The following is a 25824-nucleotide window of genomic DNA, read 5'->3' as shown; positions in this document are numbered from 1 at the left end:
CTGTTTTATTTTTATCTATTCCATCCTAGAATGACTAATGCAATAATTATTTTTATTTTATTATTTTTAATTATTTTTTAGTTTTTATTGTTTATTTTAAAATTTTTTATCTTTTTTATATATACTTAATATTATAAAACTTTTAATAATAAAAATATTATAAAGCAGATTCAAAAAAATAAAAATTACATTCAGGTAATTAAAGTTAATGCCAAATAAGTTTTTCCAGCTATCGTGCTGAACCTCCTGTAATAGAGGGATGTGACAACTAAAAGACCATGTCTAATTTGTCCAACGCATACACAGTTCTCATCTCTTTGATAAACTCATACACAGTTCATATCTCTTCGATAATTCAAGAAAATTATCAAAGAGAAGATAACAATTTGATAAAAATAATTACAATTTAACAAAGAAATACACACAGCATATTATACGAAAGAAATTCTTAATAAACAAAAAAAAATCATAATTAACTATAACAACATATTACATTAAAAAATACTTTCATAAATATTACTCATAATAGTATTAACAAAATCATGCAAGTTTGTACCTTGGCGGTACACAACATTAGCTACACGGGGTACATACAGTACACGGGGTACATACAGTAGCTACACAAGGTACACATGCACGGGGTACATACAGTAGCTACACATACACAAGCTACACATACACAAGCTACACATACACTACACAAGCTACACATACACAAGCTACACATACACAAGCTACACATACACAAGCAACACACATACACAAGCTACACATACACGGGGTACATACAGTAGCTACACAAGGTACACAACATTAGCTACCTCCAATGTACACCTCTACCACATTTTTTACAAAACTGCTACCATATGTTTACAGGTTAGCAGTTAAGCAGTTTCACGCATGCATAAATGCAGCTGAAAACATGTTTTACAATTTTTGATCATCAGTTTTAAAACAAAGTTTATACCTACTGTTGTAGAAAAAAAAGAATGCACCCTAAAAAAATTATTTTTTGGTACCGGAAACATACTTTTATTTTTATTGCAACAACAAATGTGTTAAGCCGTGGTAAAACAACTTATTATGAGCCTTTAAAGGCCAATACATGCAACTAAAATTGTAGTTTGAATTCATCACTCAAGATGGCAGCACAATTGACATGCCTCCAAGGTACACTCACCTCCAAGGTACACCACTCTCCCCTACATTATTACACTGTAAATTATTTTTTGTAATTTATTGTAAATTATTTTTTAACTATTATATGTACACTGTAAATTATTTTTTGTTTATGTTTCTCACTGGCACCGTAAAACTGAGAATAAATTTGGTCGATTCTTAAAGTACGCTAAATTGTTATTGCAATAATAAAATATAAATAAAAAGATTTATAACAATGTTATATTTTTAAAAAGAAAAATATTTAAAAAAAATTAATTGTTTGTTAATTAATCAATTTACGAATAATTTTTATTAATTGAATAACCTTTAAACAGATACCACTCTTAAAAAAATTATAACTTATTTCTTCAATAAAGTAATAAATAGTGGCAGTGCAGATAATGTGCAAACTTTTGTTGTTTTTTTTAATATTGATTGTATATCTTTTAAAATATTGATTGTATATAATTAGGTTTAATAATCAGGTTTAAAGATGTATTCACTATTATGTTTACTTGTAGCTCGAGATATTCAAAAATGGGAATATTTGCCGCTTGGTCCATTTACAGCAAAAAACTTTGGTACTACTATTTCACCATGGGTTGTAACTGTTGATGCACTTGAACCTTTTCTTTTAGAAAATGTTGCACAGGTATTTTTATATTGACCATTGGTTTGTATAAGATATATATAATAAGGTTTATTTTAGTGTGAGAATTTTGCACATTTTTCAATAAGATTCAAAATGTTTAATATTAGGATAGTTTAATATTTTCCTATTTGTGTTTGTAGTTGTAGTAAAAAAACATTGATATAAAAACTAAATGGTAATTTATTTTTTTATTTTTTAAATGGTAATTTATTTAGATTTTCTAAATTTTTTAGTTTCAAAAATTTTTAAATGAATTAAAATTAAAAATAAATGACAATTTATATTCTAAAATAAGTTAATTTTTGTTATGAAGGTTCCAGAGCCAATGCCATATTTGCATCACAGTGACCCTTTCCGGTTTAATATTGAGCTTACAGTTTCTATAAAAGGTTTTTATTTAAAATTTGGTCATTGTTATTTTTACAAATACTCCATATGTGTGTGTGTGTGTGTGTGTATATATATATATATATATATATATATATATATATATATATATATATATATATATATATATATATATATATATATATATATATATATATATATATATATATATATATATTTATATATATATATATATATACACATATATATATATATTTATATATATATACACATATATATATATATTTATATATATATACACATATATATATATTTATATACACAAACACACATACATATATGTGTATATATATACATGTATACAAACACACATATTTTATCAACATAGTTTAAATATTTTCAGGAGAAGATATGACTGAACCTGGTATTGCATGTCAATCAAATTTCAAGGTAATAGTCAATTTTTCAGGGTTAAAATCACACTTTTTCTAAAGAAGTTAAAATTGATCTCAAAAAGTAAATTTAGTAATTTTAATATATTTAATACTTAATAATTTATATAAACTACTCAAAAGAATAAATAATTATAGAAAAGTTAAATTACGCCACAGTTATTTTTAGCCTGCTTTTTTATTATTACATGGTATGTCATGCCTAATGCATTCAAATTCTATAAACATGGTCTTGAAGAAAAAGTCTGTTTTTTTATTTCTTTATAAAAATACCTAAAGACACAAAGAAAAACTGCTTTATGTCATATAAAAAAGCAGAAAGGGGAGTAATCTTTTGAGAGAGGGGTATAATCTTTTGAGAGAGGGGAATAATCTTTTGTTTTATAATATAACGATGGTGTATGATGAATTTATAGATAAAAAATATTTACACTGTTAATCATAAAACGGTTATATAGTTTACACCGTTAGTTTCTTGTAAAGCATAACCTTAAATACATTTAACTAATCGTGTGTTTGTAAGCTAGACTTTCCACCATGTTTCCACTATGCAGTACTGTTCTCAGCACAGAACGGTACTATCAGAATGTTTCTCTGCACAGCTATCTTGTTCATAAAAGATTTTTTGTTGGTATTAAATGGTTAATAGAGGTTTTGTGTTCTAATATAAGTTAATTTTTGTTATGAAGGTTCCAGAACCAATGCCATATTTGCGTCACAATGACCCTTTCCGGTTTAATATTGAGCTTACAGTTTCTGTAAAAGGTTTTTATTTTAAGTTCTGTCAATTATTACAGCAATTTAAAAAAATATTTAGCATCCTTGACTGTAGAAATATTTGACAATATTTGACATAATATTTGACATAAAAATATTTGACATCCTTGACCCCTTTAGTCCTAAGAAAGTTGAAATGCTATTTTTAAGCAATTGTTAGTTTCTGAAAATTTTATTAAACTTGTTTCTGTTCTATAAAATAAAAATAATAAAAAAATGAACAATTACAACTTTTATCACAGGTTATCTGTGGGAAAGAATTTTTTAATTTTAGTTATTTTTTATAATAGAAGCAAAATTATTTCCCGAAAAAGTTGAGGACTGTTTTTATGGTTAACAGCAACCATAAAAACTAATTTATATTTTAAAATTATTTTTGAATTAGTTAAAGAACATTTTAATTCTCACGCTTTTTTCTGCAGGTTTAACCACCCCTGTTTTAATGAATGAAAATATGAAATTATAAAAACTTGCCATTAAATTAGTTTTTTTTTTGTTTGATATCAAATGTGTAATTCTTTAATTTAGATTCTTTTTTATATATTATTTTTATTCACTTTGGTTTATGATTCAAAAGGGAAATATCTGGCTTTGAGGTAATGAAAATCATTTCTGAAAATACCGAAAATAACAGAGTTTCTCTAAAAGATACAGTTTTTTTAACTTTTAAAAAGAAATATTTTTAAATATTTATATACTTTTAAGCTATATCTAATACTTGAGTGTCTCTTTTTTTCTTTAAGTAAAGATTTTTCATCAGGCAAATCGGGTTGAATCAATACTTCATACAAGTTAAATCATGGTTTAACTCCATAGTTTGAATCAGTTTTGTTAGAAATTTTAAAATTGTCAGACATGTTTATTCTTTTGATAAGAGTTTAAATGAGGTCACTCAAACTTCTAAAATGGATATTTATATTAGATTCTAGGATGTTAATAGAAATCGTGTAAATGTCCGTTATTTTAGATCAAGTTTCATACAACACACCAAGACTTATTAACTCATTTCATGGATATTGGTAAAAACTTGGAAATAAAAAAGCTATATTACAAATGTCAATGGATGGTCTAAATGTCAATCTACAATTTTTGATGAATTCAATACATCAGAACTTGCAGTTTGCATATTGCTCAGGGCAGTTTAAAAGCTGGAAAGGCTGTCACAGAATGGAATCTGAAAAAAGATTTGAATGCTGCCTATTATATTTTACATGATAGTCCTGGAGAGAAGTCTATAAGTCTTTTACTGGTTCTTTTGTTTATCCTCTTAACTTCTGATTGAAGCAATGCCTATTTCCTCATTTTGTATTAGAGCGACACATAGTGTATCAGTGCTAGAGTTATTCAATATATTACCAATAGTTGCTGTTTAAGAACGGATAACTTTCGCTTTTTGACAGCAGTCATTCTTTGGGTCAAACAATCAGAAAAACAGAAAAACTGTAGGTTTAATAATAATAACTTCAAGGTAATAACTTCTACTGTACTAGCTCCATTCAAAACATAAGTTCACATGCTTAAGACAATCAAGTTTTTACATTTTAGTTACTGGCAATTATAGTAAGACAGGCGACATTCGTTGTAAAATATCTGACTCACTGACTGATACAAAAGTATTGACAAGAGAACCAATATAACTAGATATGATGTAAAATGTTTCTAAATGGTATTTGATTTATATTTTAGATGGGTTGAAAACAAAAATGTGTTCAACAGGTTGATTGAAGTGAGAAAAAGTTGAAAAATTTATTTTCTCTCTGTAATGCTTTACCTAAATCTAAACAACTAAAATGTAAAAGCTATGAGACATTAAAAAAGGCACTTCAAGATCACTTAATGCTTCCCAAGTTACATTTCTTTGCTTATATTGCAAATATAATTGAACCTTTTTTGAGCAAATATAGACAGATTGTTCAATGGTTCCATTTTTATACTTCGTAAAGTATAAAAGTGGAACCATTGAAAGGAAATATAATGTAAAGGAAATAATAATAAAGTTTCTCGAAATTATTGCAAAACCAGATGTCCTTGAAAAATGCAGAAGATAAAAAATGTTGAAAGATCTGGATCTTTCTTTGACTAATAATCTGTTACCTGACAAAAAGCTTAACACAGGATTTTCTGTTTCTGAAGAACTACATCTGAAAAAGAATAATTTGATAACATCGTCTCAAAGCAAAGAGTTCTTTAAGGTGGCCAAGAAATTGTTGTTTCAATGGTGAAAAGTTTTTGTGACAGATCTCCATTAAATTATTCATTGATAAGAGCATCCAGTATCTTTGATCCTAATGTCTTGATGGAGTTGACAATACCAAATTGGTTGATCGTTTGAAAACTTTACTTAGGTACTTCATGATTTTAAGGGTTTTATCACCACAGCAATGTAACTTGGGGTTTCTCAGTTTAAAGATTTTATGAATAGTGAAGTCAAAGCCAAAAAGCAAGAATCTTTTAAGTTTTTCCATCCAAAGAATCGTCTTGATGATTTTTTCAGCAATTACATCGAATTGTCTTTTGTTATTAAATTAATTTTAACACTTAGTCATGACTAGGCTACTGTTGAGCGTGGTTTTAGCATAAACAACTCTTCTGTTAAAACAAACATGACACTTTCAAGTATTATCTCCCGGAGAATCATAAAGGACCATCTAATTTACAATGATTTAAAACCACACGCAGTCCAAATCACAGCACCATTAGTCAAAGTTTTTCAATCAGCCCATCAAAACTATATAATAAGTTGGATAATGCTAAAAAAGAGAAAGAGGAAACAGAACAAGAACAAAAAGTAACGCATATCACATCCGACATTGAAAATTTAAACCAAAAAGTTAAGGTTGCAACTAGTAAATCAAAAAAAATTCTTTTTTCAAATCCATGCTTTATGCAAGCAGAATTCTATTGGGCCTAGAAATTCTTTTTTTGTTATCTTTTGTAGAAGGAAAAATTACTGTTACGTTTTTAAATTTTTATTTTATTAATTCAGTGTTCTTATGGGGCAATACAAATTAAATTTTTGTTAACTTAATTTTTTTTGGTCAAACTTTTCCATTTCCTTGTATTGTCATCGAAAATGATTAAGTGTGCAAAATTTGAGCAAAATTGGTTGTGAAAAAAGCTTTCAAAAATTGATTTCAAATTTTGTGGCACACAAACATATATATATAGAAAGTAACCTTATATAAAGCATGGAAAAAAAGCTATTTTAATGATGTAAAATGAGATTACATAGTGTATGGAACTTGCAGAGAAAAAAAGTGGCCTGAGTCAAGAAAGGGAATGTATTAAAAATAAAAAGTATTTAAACTAAACAAGATGTTGAGTTTATAGAAAAACAAGTTGAAGAACTTAAAATTAAGTCTTATTTATATATATTATTATATATATAAATAAGACTTAATATCTTATATATTATTATTATCTTATGTTGTTTCTCCTTTAAAGTTTTTGTATCACTTCGGAAATATCATTAGTGCTGGAATTTAAGTACTTTTTCAATGCTGATGCTGGAAAAAGATATGAGTTTCAGTACCAAGATCCTGGAAAAATATATCCAAATGAAGTAATAAGTGCTGGAATTTTTTTTTTAATTTGAGTGGACACTAGGGTGATTCAGATTGTAATAGAAAAAAAAAATGTCACAAAAAACATTCTCCTCAAGGTTGCCTGTGTTCCTTTATCACCTAGGATCATGTGTACCAAAAATTAGACTAAAAGAAGCAATTTTAGGGGTTGCCATGTTTTATAAGATGAATTAACCATTGGTAAAATTTTGTGATTTTCTCAAATTTCGCAAATTTGTTTTTTCATTGTTTATTTATTTATAATTTAGAAATTGATAATATGGCAACCACTAGATCTTCTGCTGAGGTGTGGCTTGTTGGTAAACCTACACAAACTCTGTCGACTGCCAGACTTCCTTCAAGAGGGGATGTTCTTCGGAGGTTGCTCTTCCATCATATAGAAGAGAAACAAGAAGTGAAAAAAAGTATTCGGGCAACAATTGAAGCAGTTCTTGTTATATGGGAGAGAGGAAAAATTCCAACTCAAAGAATTGACAATGCGGAAAGAAAGTTAAAAAAACTTTATGACGAATATCTGCTGCTGAAAAAACACCGAGGATCAAAATTGGACAGCTGTCAAATGAAAGAAGGAATTTTCCACGCTGACCTTGAAGAACTTTTTGATATTTCAACCAAGAATGCATCAGAAGTTATGAAAAACGATGAAGATAAAGCATTTTTACGTCAGCAGCAAGAAGATCCATTAAGTTGTAGTATGGCAGGAATTGATCGGAATTTAACAGCTAGGGAGGCACGGAAATGAGTCCGAGAAACTAAAATGGAATTGAGGCATCAAAGAAGTCAAGCGGAACTGATGGAAAAAACAGAACTCATTTCTTCTTCATCAGCAGTTGACATTGTGAGTGAAAGTAGCTCTAGTTCCTCGGATGATGATGAATATCAGACTCCTTCCGCTTCCAGCACACTGAGCACAAGTGGTTCAACGAAAAAGAAGATGAAAGTTCTAACAAATAATGTTGTATCATCTCTTGATCGTGTTAATATTTCTGATCGCCGTGCACTCTTCGTGGTTGGAACAGTGTCTCAGGCTCTTGGTCACTCGGTAAAAGATTTATCATTGTCGTACAGCACAATCCGCAGAAAAAGGCGATCTGTTCGTGAAGCGGTGACTACAGCTGACAAGGTTGATTTCTCTCCTGATGATCCACTTCTTCTGCATTGGGATGGAAAGCTCTTACCTGATATCACTGGTGGTCAAAAAAAAGTGGATAGAATTACCATCCTTGTGACTGGTGGTGGGGTGGAAAAATTGCTGGGCGTTCCAAAGATTGATTGAGGTACAGGTGAGCAACAGGCTGATGCTTGCATGAAGGCTCTTAAAGACTGGAAATTGAAAGAATTTGTTCGGGGACTGGTTTTTGACACTACTTCATCTAACACTGGGTTGAACAATGGTGCCTGCACAATAATGGAGCAGAATCTTGACCGTAATCTTATATGGATAGCATGCAGGCACCATATGTTTGAAGTCATGCTTTCCACCATTTTCACGACTGCATTTGGAACCAGTGGAGGACCTGAAGTTGGAATTTTTAACCGTTTCCAGAAACAATGGCCAGCAATCAACAAGGAGGTGTTCACTATAGGGAATAAATTTTACAACTGCGATTTTTTTCTCAAACTCCGTGAAGAAATGGTAGTATATTATAGTGAAGCAATTAAAGGTCAACAACCCAGGGATGATTACTTAGAACTCTTGAATTTGTGCCTTATTTTCCTTGGAGGATCAACTACAACATCGAAGTTCAAAGTGAAGTTTCGGGCTCCAGGTGCAACACACAATGCACGTTGGATGGCAAAAGCTATATATTGTATAAAGATATATTTGTTTCAGGATCAATTTGTTATTACTGCAAAGGAAAAGAAAGGAATAACAGATATAAGTCTTTTTGTGGCATTTGTATACGAACAGTTTTGGAATGAAGCTCCGTTAGCTGAACGAGCACCATTCAATGATGCCAAGCTTCTTCAACGGATTCAAGAATATCCAAATCGTACAATTGCAATTAATGCAGCAAAAGTTTTGCATCGCCACCTCTGGTATTTTTCTGAACATCTAATAGGATTGGCTTTCTTCGATTCCCGTGTCGACAACAACACCAAGAGAGACATGGCAAACAACCTGAAACAACAGCCAAGGCAGAAATCTCTCAAAAGACTTGATGCTGCCACATTCGATTGTCACAGCCCATTGTCTTCCTTCGTCACACAACGCACCGCAGAACTTTTCGATCTAATTTTGAAAAATGGAAAAGAAAAAGCTGAATCATTTTTAATGAAAGAATCTTCAGAGTGGGATATGGATTCAACATATCTTGAAATGAAGCACAAGGTTCGTCAAATGAAAGTCGTCAACGATTGCGCGGAACGAGGCATAGCACTTATAACATCCTTTAACTCAAGCGTTACGAAAGATGAAAACCAAAAGCAGTTTCTTCTTAGATTGGTTGATCTTCACCGGAAGGAATTTCCAGTTGCATCAAAGTCTACCCTGATGAAGATGACTGTTGAATGATGAAGATGATTGATTTATTATTGCCTAGTAATAGTATTTAGTATTTATTATCAATAAGAAATTGATAATAAATAATTCAGTAATATAATATAAAAAATGTAAAAATAAAGAATATTTTTTTTACTTTTTGTAACCTTATACCAAAATGTGACATAACATGGCAACCCCTAAATATCATCCGATTTGATTCAAATTTTGCCCAATAACTACTATTGTCATATAGAACAAGGGCAAGCTTGAGGACAACTAAAGTTTTGAACCTACAAATTTTGCATCACCCTAGTGGACACCCTGTATTAAATTACGTTTTTACATTTAAAGTTTTGAATAACGATGTTTAGTTAAAGCATATTTTAGTTTTAAATTTGTGCAACATAAGTTAAAACTACATGCGTTTACTAAAGTTTTTTCTTAAAGTTTTTGTTGTTTACAAAATGAACACGTTTTTACGAAATTCGTATTTGGTTAATATTTTTGTTTTAGTAAACAAATCGTTTGTAAATGCATAATAGGGATCGTCCATAAAATACGTCATCCTATATCTGTCAATTTTTAACCCCTTTCCTCTTGTCACAAACGATCACATATACCTGCAATCCCTCTCCCTCCTAAACTGTGATAGCAGTTTTTATGTCAAAAATTATTATTATTATTATTATATTAAAAACGTTTAATGTAAATACTTTGCAGCATTTTGAAAATTCAACCTAATGAAAATAAGGCAATAAACATAACAAATGTAAGTAAAATTTTCGACAAACTAAAACATTTTATTTAAATAAGATATACTTTAGTATGACAACTTTGTTAATACTTGAAGACCTCAGTGGAAAAACCGGCGTTGTCACATTTAAAAAGTATTGAGAAAGTATTTGTTGATCATTAATAAATGTCTTTATTTAAAGCAAAGAAAAAAAAAATTTTGTATAAAAAATTACAAAATGTTTTGTTTTTAAATAAATTTTAAATAAAATAATTATAATATAAATTTTTTTAAATTGCTTAGTTTCATTTGCTTTAAATAAAGACTTTTATTAATGATCAATAAATACTTTCTCAATACTTTTTAAATGTGACAACGCCGGTTTTTCCACTGAGGTCTTCACTTAATAAGTATTAATAAAGTTGTCATACTATAGTAATTTTTAAAAGTTGCTATTGGTCATGCGGAAAAACTGTTTTCGATTTGATAAATATGAAAAAGTACTCAGGAAGTGTGCCACCAGTTTTTTTAAAATTGCTTTTATTAATTCCTTTTAACAAATGAGTTCAATACTTTTGCGATTCTTTTGTTACGTAGGGTAAGGAGTCGTCCATAAAGTACGTACACTTTTTTTCCGTCCCCCCCCCCCCCCATTCTTTCCCCGCCTTTTGCAATACGCTTTTTTCAGTACCCTGTACCTCCCTAAAAGTACCTACGCTTTTAACCTATTTATCTAACATTTTATGATATCTTTTTTAATTTAGTGTCTCCTTTCTTTTATAATTGACCCACTGCCCACCCATCTCATAATAATCTAACTTTTAATAATTATTTAATCTATTATAATAGATATAAAAAATCCACGATAAATACGATTAATAATCGCTCGCTAACGTAAGTGATGTAACGTAAGTTAAAAATATATTATCAAAAAAACAAGTTTATTTTCCTTAGCCGGTCGCCTCGATGAATTTTCAAGTTTTTTTTTAATTGGTATAGAATTCTCAACATCTTGTAAAAGTTTACAATACAAGATGTTGAGAAGTTTACCGCTTTACTGATTCGAAGAAATCTGACCTAAAAGTTGAAACAATTTTTTTACCTTATTTTCTGCTTAACATAAGTTAAGTGGCATTTTGAGTAATAAGTTCGCCCTCATTTGGCCAGACTCAAAACTTTTTAGCTTTTTTAAGTTATTCTTCAGACTAACAGCTTTCATACAAAATAGCTAAAAATTTAATTACAGTTTAAATATTTGATAAAGTTGTTGCGCGTGTAGCGTAAGTTAAAAATGGAATTTTGAAAAAGAAAATGCTTTTTTTTCCCCCCTGCTTTACTGTTTTTTACCCCAAGGATTTTTACATAATTTCAACCATCTATGATAATATCAAATTATATTTTAACGGATATTGTTTCAACCTCTTAGGGATCGTCCATAAATTACGCATTGCGAAACTTATTTAAAAAATAGAAGTTGGAGATCATTTGCTCTTTTTTGCGCAGCGATTTTCATTGAACTTTTAAACTAATTTGAGTTTTGGTTTAATTAAGTATCTGCGAGGGAAAACTTTTGATCTTATTTCTTTTGTTTATTAGTTAAATTTAGCGTTGCGTAATTTATGGACAATCCCTTATGGTAATATCAAAAATAAATCCAGTCATCTATGACATTATCAAAAATAAAACCAATCATCTATGATGATATCAAAGGTTCATCTTGCCAGTTATGATAACACCAGAAATATTCAAGTAATACAAAACCTCACTGTTAAAGAAATTCCTTTTGTTTGCAGATTTACGTCGATGTTGCCTTATATATATTAAAATAATACAAAACTTCATTTTTAATGAAGTTATTTTGTTTGCAGATTTACATCAATGTTGCCTTATGCTAATTCATTCGCATCTAGTGCTTTTCTTTAAATGAGCCAAGTCATTATTAAAGTTCAAAATAGACTTAATTAAAATTTAAAACAGAAATTAAGTTTTAAATGAAAAATCAGTTAACAATATAAAATGAGGCTTCTCTATTGCATGTTTTTTTAACAGATAATTTTTCAGATCAGATAATGTTTTTGTTTAAAGCCGAAAGAAAGACTCATTTAAAAAAAAACAACCTTTTATTTTATATAATTTAAATTTTATTTAAATTTTATATGACATAAGGTTGTAAAATATTTGCGCTTGACATTTTAATAAACTGAATAACGTGTATTTATCTACAAATCAAACATAAACGTCAATTAAAATAAAAAAGTATAGTTCATGTTTTAATTTATTTTGATACTATTCTTTTAGTATATATAATTGTTTAAAAGAAAAAGTTTCGTTATTTTGTTCATGTTTTCCGCCTAATTTTTGTTTATAAACAATCGTAATACCGTAAATATTTAGAAGTGGTTATCAGAAAAAATAATCGGAAAAAGTTCTCATTGATGTTTCATGTTATTATTTTGCTTTGACGATTCAAATAATAATAAATAAAATCCAGTTACCCTGTTGCAACATTTGTTCAATTGTATTTTTAAAATAGCTAATTTTTTAAAAAAAAAAATTTTTTTATTCTATCTTAAAGAAATACAGATCACTTCCTTAATTGCATGCAACAGTGAAAACATTTTCTCAGTTGTGTTGTTTTTTTTTTTTTTTTTTTTTTTTTTTTAAGAAAAAAGGATAAATCACCATCTTAAGCGCCAGTGAAAAATTTTCATCAGTTTTTTTTAAAGAAACCACGCTCAATAATAAACCAAGTTTCATAAAGTTTTTAATCTAATTTATAAATAATAATGTAGTGTTTTGGATCTTAATAACAAGAAACTATATAATTAGATATAAGTGTGCTAATTTTTATAGCGAAATGTTTTTTACGAACTGCCGGTTTTGAATGTTTCCAAAACCAATTGTAATTTTATACAAAATTATCTTTGCTTAGATAATTTGTGATTAAAAAATTTAAAATTTTAATTTTTGCATTACGAGTTAGGACACAACTCAAGTTAAAGATAAAATGTTCGTTAAATGTTTTATCTTTAAATGTATTTGATCAGTTAGTTTCAATGTTTATTGAATGTTATTTAACCCCCGGGTCCAATGCGACAATAAATAATTCTTATAAAATGAATTATTAATTGCTACTTTGAATATTCTTTTAAAAGATTTTCATTTAACACTTGTACAATTTGTTTTAATAAAAAACATTAATATTTATGAATACATTTCCAATCGGAGTTGTAGCTAAAGCACGTCTATTCGTTAAACCTAAAGTCTTTCACTTAGTATTATGTATTTGAATTTCTTTTCTTTTAGCTTCGTATTATTGCGTGTCGTACGCTAAATGAAAAGTAAACAAATACGTAATACAAATATATATATATATTTTTGTGTAAAACTAATAAACTTAGTAATGTGAATGAGCGAACGTGTTTTATATCACGACTACTTCGTAAATATTGTTTTAAATACATTATATAAGCGAGTGTAAATAAAAACATTAAGTCGACCCAAGTTCAGCCTTTCACATGTGCGATATAGTTTTTAAAGGAGTTTGTAAGATAAAAAACGATAAACTTTATTAACAGATTTTGAAATGGTTTAAAATCACCATTCAAACAATGGAGCAATAAAAAGATATAATAACTTGAAAATTTGGTTAACGCCACTTTTTTAAAGCCACTAGCAAACACCACAACCGTCGTTAAAAAAAGACATGATTAAAAGAACTACTAAAACTTTCAAAATATCGGCAAATTTTTTACGTTTTCATTTTTGGCGCTTAAATTTTAAGGGCAATTTTTCTGGATCTCTATATATAACACAAGAATTATTAATTTAGCATGACGAAAATAGTTAACACTATTCGTATATTACCCTGTTGCAACATTTGTTCAAAAGTATTTTTTAAAAAGGCTAATAACTTTTTTTACATACTATTTTTTATATATACTATTCATAATATATAAAAACATCTTAGCTCTCCAATTTTCTATAACACATCTATACTGTTGTAATTATGTCAGCTGAAAACCAGGAGGCCGTATGTCAATTTTTTGTGTTTTCGAGAAAATTGAGTTTTAGATTTTAGCAGTTCTACTGATTATTTTATTTTTCTCTAAAGTACTTTTTTTTTTTAATACCAGATTTAATAGACATTCGTTCCACTGGTTGAAGAATAGGTTCCACTGATTATAGAATTAATATTAAACAGAAATAACACAAAATGTAGACATACAGCCTCAGCTGACGATTTGTTATTGCAAATATACTTTTTTAACTTCAATCATTGCATTACCTAATAAAGTATAAAATTTTATACGTACTAATGACAGTGTTACCTGATAATTAAGCTAAAAAGAAAAATTAGTGAAATAAAAACATTTTAAATCAGATTTAACAAAATGCATTACTTTACATATATTTTTGAAAAAGTGATAAGATGAATCAATGAAACTCATTTTGAACTTTAAACTGGTTTAAAAACAAACTTTCTAATTTAGCATATGTATTGGACGCCAAAACAACAGTTAGCTCACCACACCGTTACTGGATGCAATATTCAACCTGGTGATTTAATGGGATCAGGAACAATAAGTGGACCAGTATGTAAAAGTTTACTTAAAAAAAAATATTTTATTTGCTTACTTAGACGAGAAATTGAGTTTTCAGTTTCTCATGAAAATGTCTGGTTTGAGTAAATCTTTAGTTACTTATCAAAACACAATTTTATTGCTTTGTGTACATTTCTTCTGCAGGATCAATCGTCATTTGGAAGTATGCTCGAGTTGTCGTGGAAAGGTACTCGAGATGTTCTACTCGGAAACGGTCACGTTCGAAAGTTTCTAAAAGACGGCGATAATGTGATAATGACCGGTTGTGCCATAGGAGATGGTTACAGAGTTGGTTTTGGTGAATGCGCTGGAACTATTTTGCCCGCTCATTCTTACTGAGCACGTTTTTTGTACTATCGCATTCTCGTCGTAACTTTCATGCAGTTCTTCACGCGCACATTTTCATGTTTTTGAGTATATTTTGTAAAATGAAGATTTTTTTTTTTTTTTTTTTTTTGCCGTAATCATATTTCGTATTTTCTATGCACTTTTAAATTTATTTATATTAAATATATATTAAATTCGAAATTACTCTTTATTTTCTGGACTTAAACAATCAACTACATTCCTAACTTGTTTTCTTTTTTTAAATCGGAATTACGTCATTAAAATATTTTAAACGCGCTTACCCCCGGCGGGAAATCGATTATAAAAGTCGAGTAAAAATTTTGAAAAACAATTTTGAAGCGTTTTAGAGATTAATGTATTTTTGTTGTAAAATCATTTTTCCTTCTGGCTGATTATTAATCTGTTGGTAAACTTTAATTGCATCATTGTAAGTAGATTTGTTGAACACTTTACGGATATCATTTTCGGAAAAAACGTTATTTAGAAAAGGAGCTAAAGATATTTAGTGAAATTGCATATAAATCTTTTTAAAAATGAAGTTTAGTGGACTAGATTTAACCAATATGCTTCATTCAAGTCGATCGTGTACCGACGTTAACAATTATATGGGCACAAACTTATCGAGTCTTTTATCACGAAACCAGTGGGTGAGTTCAGAAAGCCTTATTGAGAGTCAAAAGTATGCTAATTTCGAGTGTAAAACACAATCGGTTGAAAATTTATCAACAAGCATTGGTATTTCCATTTCGCAATCATACTTAGATAAAAACTTGGTTCCCCCGTCTCGTGGTATACTAAAAAAAAGTTTTAGTTGTACAGAATCAAGTTGTAAAACTGACGATTTAAAATCAAAAGACAATTTTCCTAATATTACATATAAGAGCGTTTCATTTGCCGACGATAACAATTTGAATTTATTTGAAATAAGAAGTTATGTTTTAAGTTCGGAGCGCCTTGACTTTTGCGATTCGTCAGATGATGAACGCAAAAACAAAAGGATAATTTTTGAAAATTCGTCATTACCGTCTGCAAGATCTCCGGCTAATCCTGTAATTACAAACAAGGTCTTTAAAAAGAAAAAGATAGAGCTTGTTGCGTGCTTTGAAAACCATGCTCAAACAGACGACATTTTTCAATACGTAAGTAAACATAACGTTGCGTTGGAAAAGTGTTTAATACGAGGTAGGACAATTACAGGTATAATAATAACGAAAAATATTGATTATCACAAGGAAATATTTGTTAGGTATACAATAAATAAATGGGAAAGTTTTAATGATGTTGAAGCAACATACGTACCTAAGTCAAGTGATGGAGGAACTGACAGATTCATGTTTTCGGTGTCTTTACCACAGGGCTTTCCAGACTTGGTGTTTGCCATACGGTACAAAGTTGCAAATAATGAGTACTGGGACAATAATAACGGGTTGAATTATCGAGTAAGAGATATTATGTTTGAATAAAATCTGTTTTACTTGCGTAAAGTTAGCAAAACACATTAAAACTAAACAAATAAATATAGGTAAAAACTTAATATATACTCAAATCTTTTACCTTTTTTAAAAAATGACTGTTCATAGCTTGCAAAAATAATTTTAGTTTTGTATAAAAAAATTTTTCCTAGCATAAATATTTGCTACGTTGTAAATAGTGTTATTTATACTGTTTTATATTTTTATTTGCGATAATATTTTTGTAGCTTAACCGTTTGTTGTACTTTGAATAAATGAGTTTTTGAAACCCATTAAAACTTTAAAGGTCAGTTTCCACTCATCCGTTTTTCTACGGGAATGAGTAAAGGAAGGAAAAATAATCACGTGAGCATGCTTAGTAAAAACTTTAATTTTAACAAAACTACGTGTGTTCACGTAATTATTTTTGCCTTCCCTTTCCCGTTTCCGTAAAAAAAGAATGAGTGGAAACAGACCTTTAGAAACTTCAGTATTTATAGCGCGTATAAATACCTAAATATAGATACAAAGGTATAGAAACTAAAAGCCATACTAGTACAACCAGTAGAGTTGCAAAACACTCACTGGAAAAAATTAGCCCATTATCCCTAAGGTGATTTTTCTGCAGTTCTCCCAAGCCTATTATAGAATCGGGAGTTCTCAAGCCTTTATATTCTCAGCGCCCCTCTGGACATTGTCTTCAAGGATTTACCTAAGTATGACTTTTTTTTCTTACTTGTATAGTACTAAACAATAATAAATTCTCTTTAAATATTTTATAACTTGGACGAGTAATGGCACCCAAAACCAGGATAAGTACTAGTACGCAAACTAGTGTTGCATTTAGTGCAGGAAAACAATTTCTAGTTTTAGAATTACCAACCAACAGAGACGTTATAAGATGTTCAATTTTATTAAGAGAGGGCTGTGAAGACATAAAAAAAGAAATTATCCTGTAAAAGAGATCGTCAAAGGTATACTTGCAGCCTTATTACACTAGTGGTTGAGTGTAAATTTGGAATTTACATCACCTAAATTAATTACTGACAAAACAATTTGTGATAAAACAGTGAAGTTGTGGAACAACGCTTCAGCAACGCTTCAGCGATCCAAGAAAAAAAAAGAGTTAAACAAATAACAAACTTTAAAAAAAAACTTAAAAAACTGTTTGATTTTCTAGTATGCAAATGTCCAATTAAAATATGTGATGATTTGTTCTGATAATTGTGATAAAGAAGTTCATTATAAATGCAAATGTATCAAAGAGTACAAAATACCATCTATTGACATTAACTTTATATATTTTCAAAGAGTTAAAACTGGAACTGTTAGTAAAGAACTGTTCAAAAGATTACTTAGAAAGTTACTTAGAAAGATTACTTAGAAATATTACTTAGAAATATTATTTAGAAAGATTACTTAGAAAGATTACTTAGAAATATTACTTAGAAAGATTACTTAGAAAGATTACTTAGAAAGATTACTTAGAAAGATTACTTAGAAAGATTACTTAGAAAGATTACTTAGAAAAAAAATCGAGAAAAATGTTTTGAGAATAAAGACAGCAATGTTATTTTAACTAAAAAACAAAAAATTGAGTTAGATGAAATTAACTATCAAAAAGAAAGTGATTTCATAATGAAATAGAATTAAATGATAAAATGATATTCTTAATGTACAATTACCTTAGCGCCACAGAAACCATCAGAAAAAAAAATTGTTACAATACCTTAGGTATTTCACACATAGTTATGAATAGTGAAGGTATAATTTTTTTTAAATAAATTCGTTTTTTAGTTATGTATTTATACTTATATATACATATATATATATATATATATATATATATATATATATATATATATATATATATATATATATATATATATATATATATATATATATATATATATATATATAAACAATAGAATATCTCTAATTCGAATTTTATGGGGGAAAATAGAAGTTCGAATTATAGAGATTTTCGAATTATAGAAAGTTGATTTTTCTTAAACGCATTTCACGGTGACATTTAATTGAATTATGGAGGTTTTCGAATTAAGGAGATTCGAATTAGAGAGATTTTACTGTATATATATATATATATATATATATATATATATATATATATATATATATATATATATATATATATATATATATATATATATATATATATATATATTCTATTTCTATGTAAAGTCTACTTACATAAATATGGGGTGTCTGCCCGTGCTACAGCTGCAATTGGTACAGCAACACTTATTGATGCAGGAATAATAACATCTGATAATAAAAAGTTAGTTATTGACCATAGTAAAGTTTCAAGAGCGCAAGAAAAAGTTATCTATGATCTTAGTAAGGATTTTGACAAAATAGCAAAAAGTGGAGAAGTGAAGTGCATATTTTTTGATGGGAGAATTGATTAAACCAAGCAAATAATTAAACTTGATGACTCAAATGCAAAATTTCCAGTAACGGTGAAAGAAGAACTTTTCTCTGTTTGTATGGAATCTAGAGGAAAATATTTATCTAACTTTACTCCTGAGAAAGCAACAAATAGTATTAAAGATGCAGAGATTATAGCAAATAAAGTTGTTGAATGGTTGACTGAGAGAGGTATTGACAAGTCTTTACTGGCTGTTGGTTGAGACTCTACGTAAATGTAAACACCGGTTGGGAGGGTGGAGTCATCAAACATATAGAAATAAAATTAGAAAAAAAACTTGTTTGGCTTATATGTCAACTCCATACAAATTAGTTGCCACTAAGGCACCTTATAACCAATCTAGATTGTCAAACAAAATCTAACAATAAATGGTCTGGTGTTATTGGGTCCATGCTTGATCTTGCTACAGATCTAGATATAAATCCAGTATTGAAACTATTAAATTTGGTAATCCTCTTATTTCTCTCGATGATAAAATAATGACAATGATAATAATAAACGAACTGTCTGCAGATCAATTTTATGGTTATAAAGTTGTTTGTGCCATTAGAAGTGGTATTTTACCACCAAAATTTCATTTATTACAAATTGGGCCTGTTTCACATTGAAGATAGTTAACTACTGCAAACAGAATTTGAAGAACATGGATTTCTAAACATGGAATTTAAGGTAAAGATTTAGAAAATTTAAGATCTATCACCGAGTACATTGTACATTGTTTATTTTCCTTGTTGGTTTAAGATTAAAGTTGAACATTCTTGGATTGAAGGTCCTAAACATGTACTTTACCAACTGCAGCAACTCAAATTTCAGAATGAAGATGTCATTAAAATAGTATCACCCTCTATTCAAAGATCAGCTTGGTTGTGTTTCAGTGAGTGTATACTACAAACATTGTTGTGTTCTAATACTGAAGATGATAGAAGTGTAGCTATTAATAAGATAAAAGATATTAGAGGCACTGGAAATGAAGATCTACAAAAAGGTGATTCTTCTCCTAGACCAAGAAAGACTCCTGTTCTGAACTTTAATGCTGAAAAATTGGTAGACTTATTATCATGGGAGTCAACGGTTTATGAACCAGTCTTAAACTACCTCTCTAACAACTTCTGAAATTAATGTGTTTTTATCAAATTCTATGCAGGTGCCGATTTGTCCATGTCATGGACAATCTGTTGAATGTTGCGTAAAGCAAGTTACTGAAGCTTCAAGTAGAGTGTACACTCATGAAAAGAGAGAAGGATTTGTCTAAACTCGAGAGGCGAGTAGAAAGTTAATGCCTAAAAATAATAGTAAACAAGACCTTGAATATTTGAGACAAATGTTTTTGCATTAAATTTATAATATTTATTGAAATAATTTGGTTTTTTTTTTAAAATATCTTGCTTTATTTCTAACATCAATAGCAATAATAAAATTATTACGCGATTTTAAGCCAAACTGTATTTAAAATACATTGAAAAATATTTTAATATTTATTAATTAATCTCAATCTAATTTCAATTTTAAATTAATATGCATATTAAAAATTAAATTCAAAGTCTAATTTTAAAATAAAAATATTTCTTTTACATTTTATACAAGTTCTTAATGAAAGTATTATCATATCTAAAATTAGTTTTAATTAACATATAAATTCCAACTGATATTTATCAAATAAAGTCAAAAAAAAGCTTATTAATGTTTAAGTAAATATTAATGAAATATAAAAAGTCAAACACCTAAGCAAAAAATTTTTTAATTCAAATTTTTTAAACCATATTTGGATTCTCCATCAAATTCTGCAACTTTAGTAACTCCCCAATTTTTTTCTCGAAAAAAATTAAAAACCGACACACCCTATTGCAAAGGTCATTCCTATCAGCTCCGTTTTGATATAATGCTTTGAAAATTCCATGAGGGTATATTAATGAGATCATTTATGCAAATCAAGTAAATATTACTAATGTGGCTAAAGATATACAGTCATGATTTTAGTTGTTGGTTTTTTTCCTCCTAATTTTTAAAGCCTTATTAACTTACAATCATGTTTAAATATGTAAATACTTAAGATGTAAAACGAAAAAAGAAATGTAACTACAAATACTAAAAAAAATTATTCGAAAGCATGGCGGATGGCACGGGTTTCGAAGTGGAGGGCCACAATCGTCAATTTTTTAAAAAAGTCCTCTTTATCTAGAATTTTCTAATAAAAAAAAAGGTTCTTACTTAAAGAAAAAAAGGAAGGGTGAGGCACGACAGCCCCAGCACCCACCCCCACCCTCCGTATCGTCGGCCCTGGAAAGGAGTTTCTTTATTTTTTTTTAACTTTCAGTTTTCAACCAAATACATTTGATTTTAACCAGTAAGAAATTTTCATAAGTTAATGTATACCTTTAAATTACGCTGCAATGCTATCGTTAGATTAAAAAAAAAAAGTGTTTTTAGCAAACACATTTTTTGTTAAACTTGATGCTAATTAAAATAGATCACTCGTATGAATTTAAGAAAAGACTGATTCAGAATATTAATGTTGAAAGTTTTTATTCTCCTCAAGAATGTCCTTGTTTCGTATGACATAAGCAATTTTGTGACCAAATTTTATGCAAATTGGATGATATAATTAAGGGTTGCTACATTTTGTGACTTTCTGGTCACTTTTTTTATCAATGTTATCAACAGTAACAAATCGTATTTTGTAGTTGATGCCAGCTCTGCCACTGGTTGTCCAAGAGTTTTTTCTATAGCTGTTAGTAACCGGTTTACTTCTGCTATGCTGTAGCCTAATAGATCGCCCTGTTGCATTGTTAGAAAGTTTTATCTACTTCGTTTTTCATAGTATTTAGAACATTCTTAGTTTAAAGATCAAATAGTTTTGCTAAATCAGTCTGGAAAATTTTTTCTTTCATTCTGTAACTATCTAGTTTTTTTCTTCTGCTCTTTTTAATAAGGTATTCATTATACAGTTTTTTAACTTTTCTGCAGCATTATCAATCCTTTGAGTAGGGCTTCTCCCTCTTTCCCAGATAGCTAATACTGCTTCAACTGTTCTTCAAATCAATGTCTTCACTTTTTGTTTCGCCTCCTGGTGATGGAATATCTCCTTTTGATGGAAGTCTCGCGGAGGACAAAATTTCAGTAGGTTTCCCAAGGAGCTATACTTTAGCAGAAGATCTGGTGATAGCCATATTACTCAGTTAAAGTTCTGGTAAAAAAATAAAAAAAAAAATTCATTAGTTACAAACGGTATAAACAATACACAGTGTATAAAAAGTGTATTAAAGTGTATACTATAATGAAAGTGCAATTTATTATTAGTGCCTACTGTACAGACAGAAGATGGTAAATTGTAGAAAACAGAAAGATAACTGCCAACAATAGGAGTTAATTATATGCGGTAGTGGTGTAGTGGTAAAGCGATCGCTTCATAAGCGAGAAGTTCCGAGTTCGATCCCCACCACTATTAAGTAGCCTCCTCATCTGTAGTAACTACTATTAAGTAGCCTCCTCATCTGTAGTGGCTTTATCGGTCTTAAGGAGATGAATAACAAAAAAAATAAATAAAAATGAATCAGTTAATACATATTATAAATAATACAAAATAATTAAAAACATTTATATTATTTATAGCCAGTAATATTTTGCATATCATATATCATCATATCATATACCAAAAAATTATACTAAACAATTGTTCATAGGAAGTTAATAGTATACTTTTTACAAGCTACCTTCAAAATGAAAGCTAAGTCCAGTAAGCGCTAAAAAACAATTGCGTTTTTTAGCGCTTACTGGACGAAACAAGCAAGAGCTTGTTTGGTCCAGTAAGCCTACAGAACATAAAATGTACAAAATAAACTCTCGTCTATTTAATGAATAATCGCCGTAATTTATGCAAATTTTAACTTGCATAAACTGTTATAATATTGTGAAAATAAGAATTTAGTTACTATTATTATAATTAATGATTGTTATTGTAATCTTTTATCAAACTTAAAAATTATTTATCATACCGAAGACTCCACCTTTCATGTCGATGAGTTCGATAATATGTTGCTTAACTATGTGTACCTTCAAAAGAATCGTAGCCTCTAGATTTTTATAGTTCGTAGAAAACTGCTCTGTATCTTTGAAATAAGTAGAGCTTAATGATTTTCCAAAACAGCCATGGACTATTATTCAAAATTTCTAAGTACCTTAATGTGTTTGGCAGCGGGATTTCTAAGGCTGGACTCCTAATAAAACTGCTCAAAGATGTCTATATTTTTAAACAACTAATTGCAAGCATAGTCTTTCAAACAATGCTGTCCTTGGTAAGATACTCTGCAGATGTTTATTTGTAGACAGATATCGGTTGAAAAAATGTAACCTGCACTCTTTGTTTTCAAACAAATTTTTTCAATCTTTTTTAAAAGTTTGTTTACAACATCTAACAGTATATGTCCACCCAATTTGATATCAAAATTATTTGTTTCTTGATGTCTATGATAAACCACCATTGCTACAAGCTCTTCAATGTCATTGCAATACATCATAGGAGTATCTTTTTACACCAATACACATGCATAAAAAATCAAAATGAACAATACAGATTGCATTCTAGTTATCTAAAAAAACTGTAGGTAATAATTACTTACATCTTTGTTTTCATTTACTCCTGATTACAATGGAAATTTATCACCATTGAATAGTTTTCCAAACAGCTTGTTGCTCTCAGTCAGTTTATTATGGAAGCCGGATTCCACACTTTTCCGTCCTCTTTCACTACTCAGAAAGTGTGCAACATCAATCATATTGCTATTACTTAGAAGTCAAAACAAAGATATTTATTTGCAGTTGGTATATAGTTTTAGTTTACGTTTGTTCAATTCATCCAAAGAAAAGAAAGATTTCTTAAACTCAGTCTTTCCGACAGAGACAATAAGTTGGTTTGAACCAAAAGTTTTCAAAGCTTAAGTGTTCTCTGATTCATTTGTGCTTAAACTTGTGATAGAGCTAGACAAAACCTTTCCTTGCATAGTAGGAGATGTTGGTCTTACAATAGCCGCCACATTCTTTTATCTTTATAACTTATTACTGGATTGTTGAATTCCTTTGTGAAACTTGAATATAGCAATCTGAACAAATAAGTCTTTTTGCAGATTTATATAAAACAGGTTTTCCCGAGATTTTCCCCAAAATAGGGGCTAATGTTTTTTCCATTTTTGATTTCCACACAACTTTTCATATAAAACATTCAGATTTTCTCCCTCTGATAAATCTGGTATTCAGGTCTAAATTTCATAGCGTATGCTAAGTAACTATAGTTACTATAATAACGTAACTTAATTTTAACTAAAGTACTTTATATATAAATATGTATAATTTACCTTCATAACATGGTGAAGTTCAGTTCCAGCAATCTTTTTTCTACATTTTGTACAAAGCATGGTTTGTCTGAGTTATTAACTAAATAATCTTTCCAGAAAATAGTTTTTATAAAGTTTGATTAGTCTTTTTTCTTTTTATTTAGTTTTATATATGTTGTTTTATCATTATTTATTGGTAAAGATTATGAAAGCAAGCAAATGCAAAACATTTTAACAAAAATGACGTGTTGATAAATTGACGTTTTAAATGAATGCTTCAAATAAAAACTGCTGATATGCATTTATGATATTGGCATGATATATCGGCCCCATAAATTTCAATATAATGACCAAAAGCATGTTTTCAGTTCATACTTTATCGCGTGTAAGGAGCTATTATTTCATTTATTAACAATCAGCGACGTTGCCAGCGACGTTGCTAGGAACATTACCCCATTGGGTAATGTTCCTAAAAAGAAGTTTTTAAAAACTGTTTTTGTGTTATATATAAATAGATCGAAATTCATCGACAGTTGTTAAACTTTATTAAAAAAAGTTTTTTCGTTACAACTATACAAAGTTATTTCAGGGGGTAAGCTATAACTTTACAACTATACAAAGTTATTTCAGGGGGTAAATGAGCGGAATTTTAAACTTCTTATGGTCATAATTCTTAAACGAAAGAAAATTTTTTGATGAAACTTGAAATCTGTCGATAAATTTTGATCTAATTTATAACAGAAGTTGAAAATATTTTTTATGATCTTAAGAGACGTAGTTCTTGGAAAGGGGCAGTTCGGGGTTGAAACGGGGTTGGGTTAGTTGCAATAACCTAAAATTTTTCCAAGTCATCCTCATTTGATACCAGTATCAACATACTAGAAATTTGAGTATGCCGCATGACCTTTAGTTACCTATCTTAAACAACAAAATTTCTGGGTACTCGCCTCCCAGTGGGCACAAGATGTAAAAAAGACGTCTTTTGAACGTCTTTTGAACGTTTTGGACGTCTTTTGAACGTTCAAAAGACGTCTTATTTAGGTCCTGTGCCCACTGGGCTAAGTTTAGACAAGCATCAGAAATTTTGTTGTTCTAGTGAGAAATCACGTATTTTATAAAATACGTGATTTCAGCCAAGGCCCTCAGTGAAAAAAGTAGTTTTTTACAATTTTGGAATATGTAAGTGTCTTCTGATGATAAACAAAAAACAAATTTTATGAATGTATTGTCTTAGAGCATGTTTGTATGCATCGTGTACATCATCAAAAGCGCTTTTAAATCTAAACATTCGAAGTATTAATAAAAGTTTTGATAATCTAATATTATTATTGCATGACCTAAATCATGATTTTAAAATAATTAGTCTTACGGAAACATGGTTGAAAAGCAAGGAACTAAATTCTAATTATGAGCTAAGTAATTACGTGTCAATTCATCAACCGCGTAAAACCCA

At 29.1% G+C, this 25824-nt stretch overlaps 2 protein-coding genes and 1 long non-coding RNA gene across 3 annotated transcripts in view; 2 read left to right on the top strand and 1 right to left on the bottom strand.

The window, feature by feature from the left end:
- LOC100212015 (fumarylacetoacetase) overlaps positions 1-16848 on the top strand; it is a 61001-nt gene extending 44153 nt beyond the window's left edge. The window contains exons 11-15 of the mRNA XM_065799410.1: positions 1683-1813; positions 2127-2202; positions 2565-2611; positions 14686-14787; positions 14941-16848. Coding sequence (XP_065655482.1) covers positions 1683-1813; positions 2127-2202; positions 2565-2611; positions 14686-14787; positions 14941-15135 — 551 coding nt within the window. The 3' untranslated portion in view covers positions 15136-16848. The remainder of the gene's footprint in view (positions 1-1682; positions 1814-2126; positions 2203-2564; positions 2612-14685; positions 14788-14940) is intronic.
- Positions 13310-24550, bottom strand: LOC136081688 (uncharacterized). The gene is made up of 2 exons (XR_010639027.1): positions 24393-24550; positions 13310-13522 (listed from the first exon to the last, which is right to left on the bottom strand). It is a non-coding gene; the product is annotated as an uncharacterized LOC136081688 (long non-coding RNA).
- Positions 15678-16848, top strand: LOC105843222 (protein phosphatase 1 regulatory subunit 3B). The gene has a single exon (XM_065799411.1). The coding sequence runs from the start codon at positions 15678-15680 to the stop codon at positions 16605-16607; it is 930 nt and encodes a 309-aa protein (XP_065655483.1). The 3' UTR covers positions 16608-16848.
- Positions 24551-25824: the final 1274 nt, after the last annotated feature.

This window comes from Hydra vulgaris, chromosome 06 (assembly GCF_038396675.1).
Source record: "Hydra vulgaris chromosome 06, alternate assembly HydraT2T_AEP".
NCBI classification, from domain to species: domain Eukaryota; kingdom Metazoa; phylum Cnidaria; class Hydrozoa; order Anthoathecata; family Hydridae; genus Hydra; species Hydra vulgaris.
Note: the sequence above shows the minus strand (reverse complement) of the source record. Positions and strands in the feature narration are given on the sequence as shown.

Bases quoted from the DNA above. Each gene is read 5' to 3' on its own strand.
- LOC105843222 (XM_065799411.1), top strand. From the start codon at position 15,678: ATGAAGTTTAGTGGACTAGATTTAACCAATATGCTTCATTCAAGTCGA.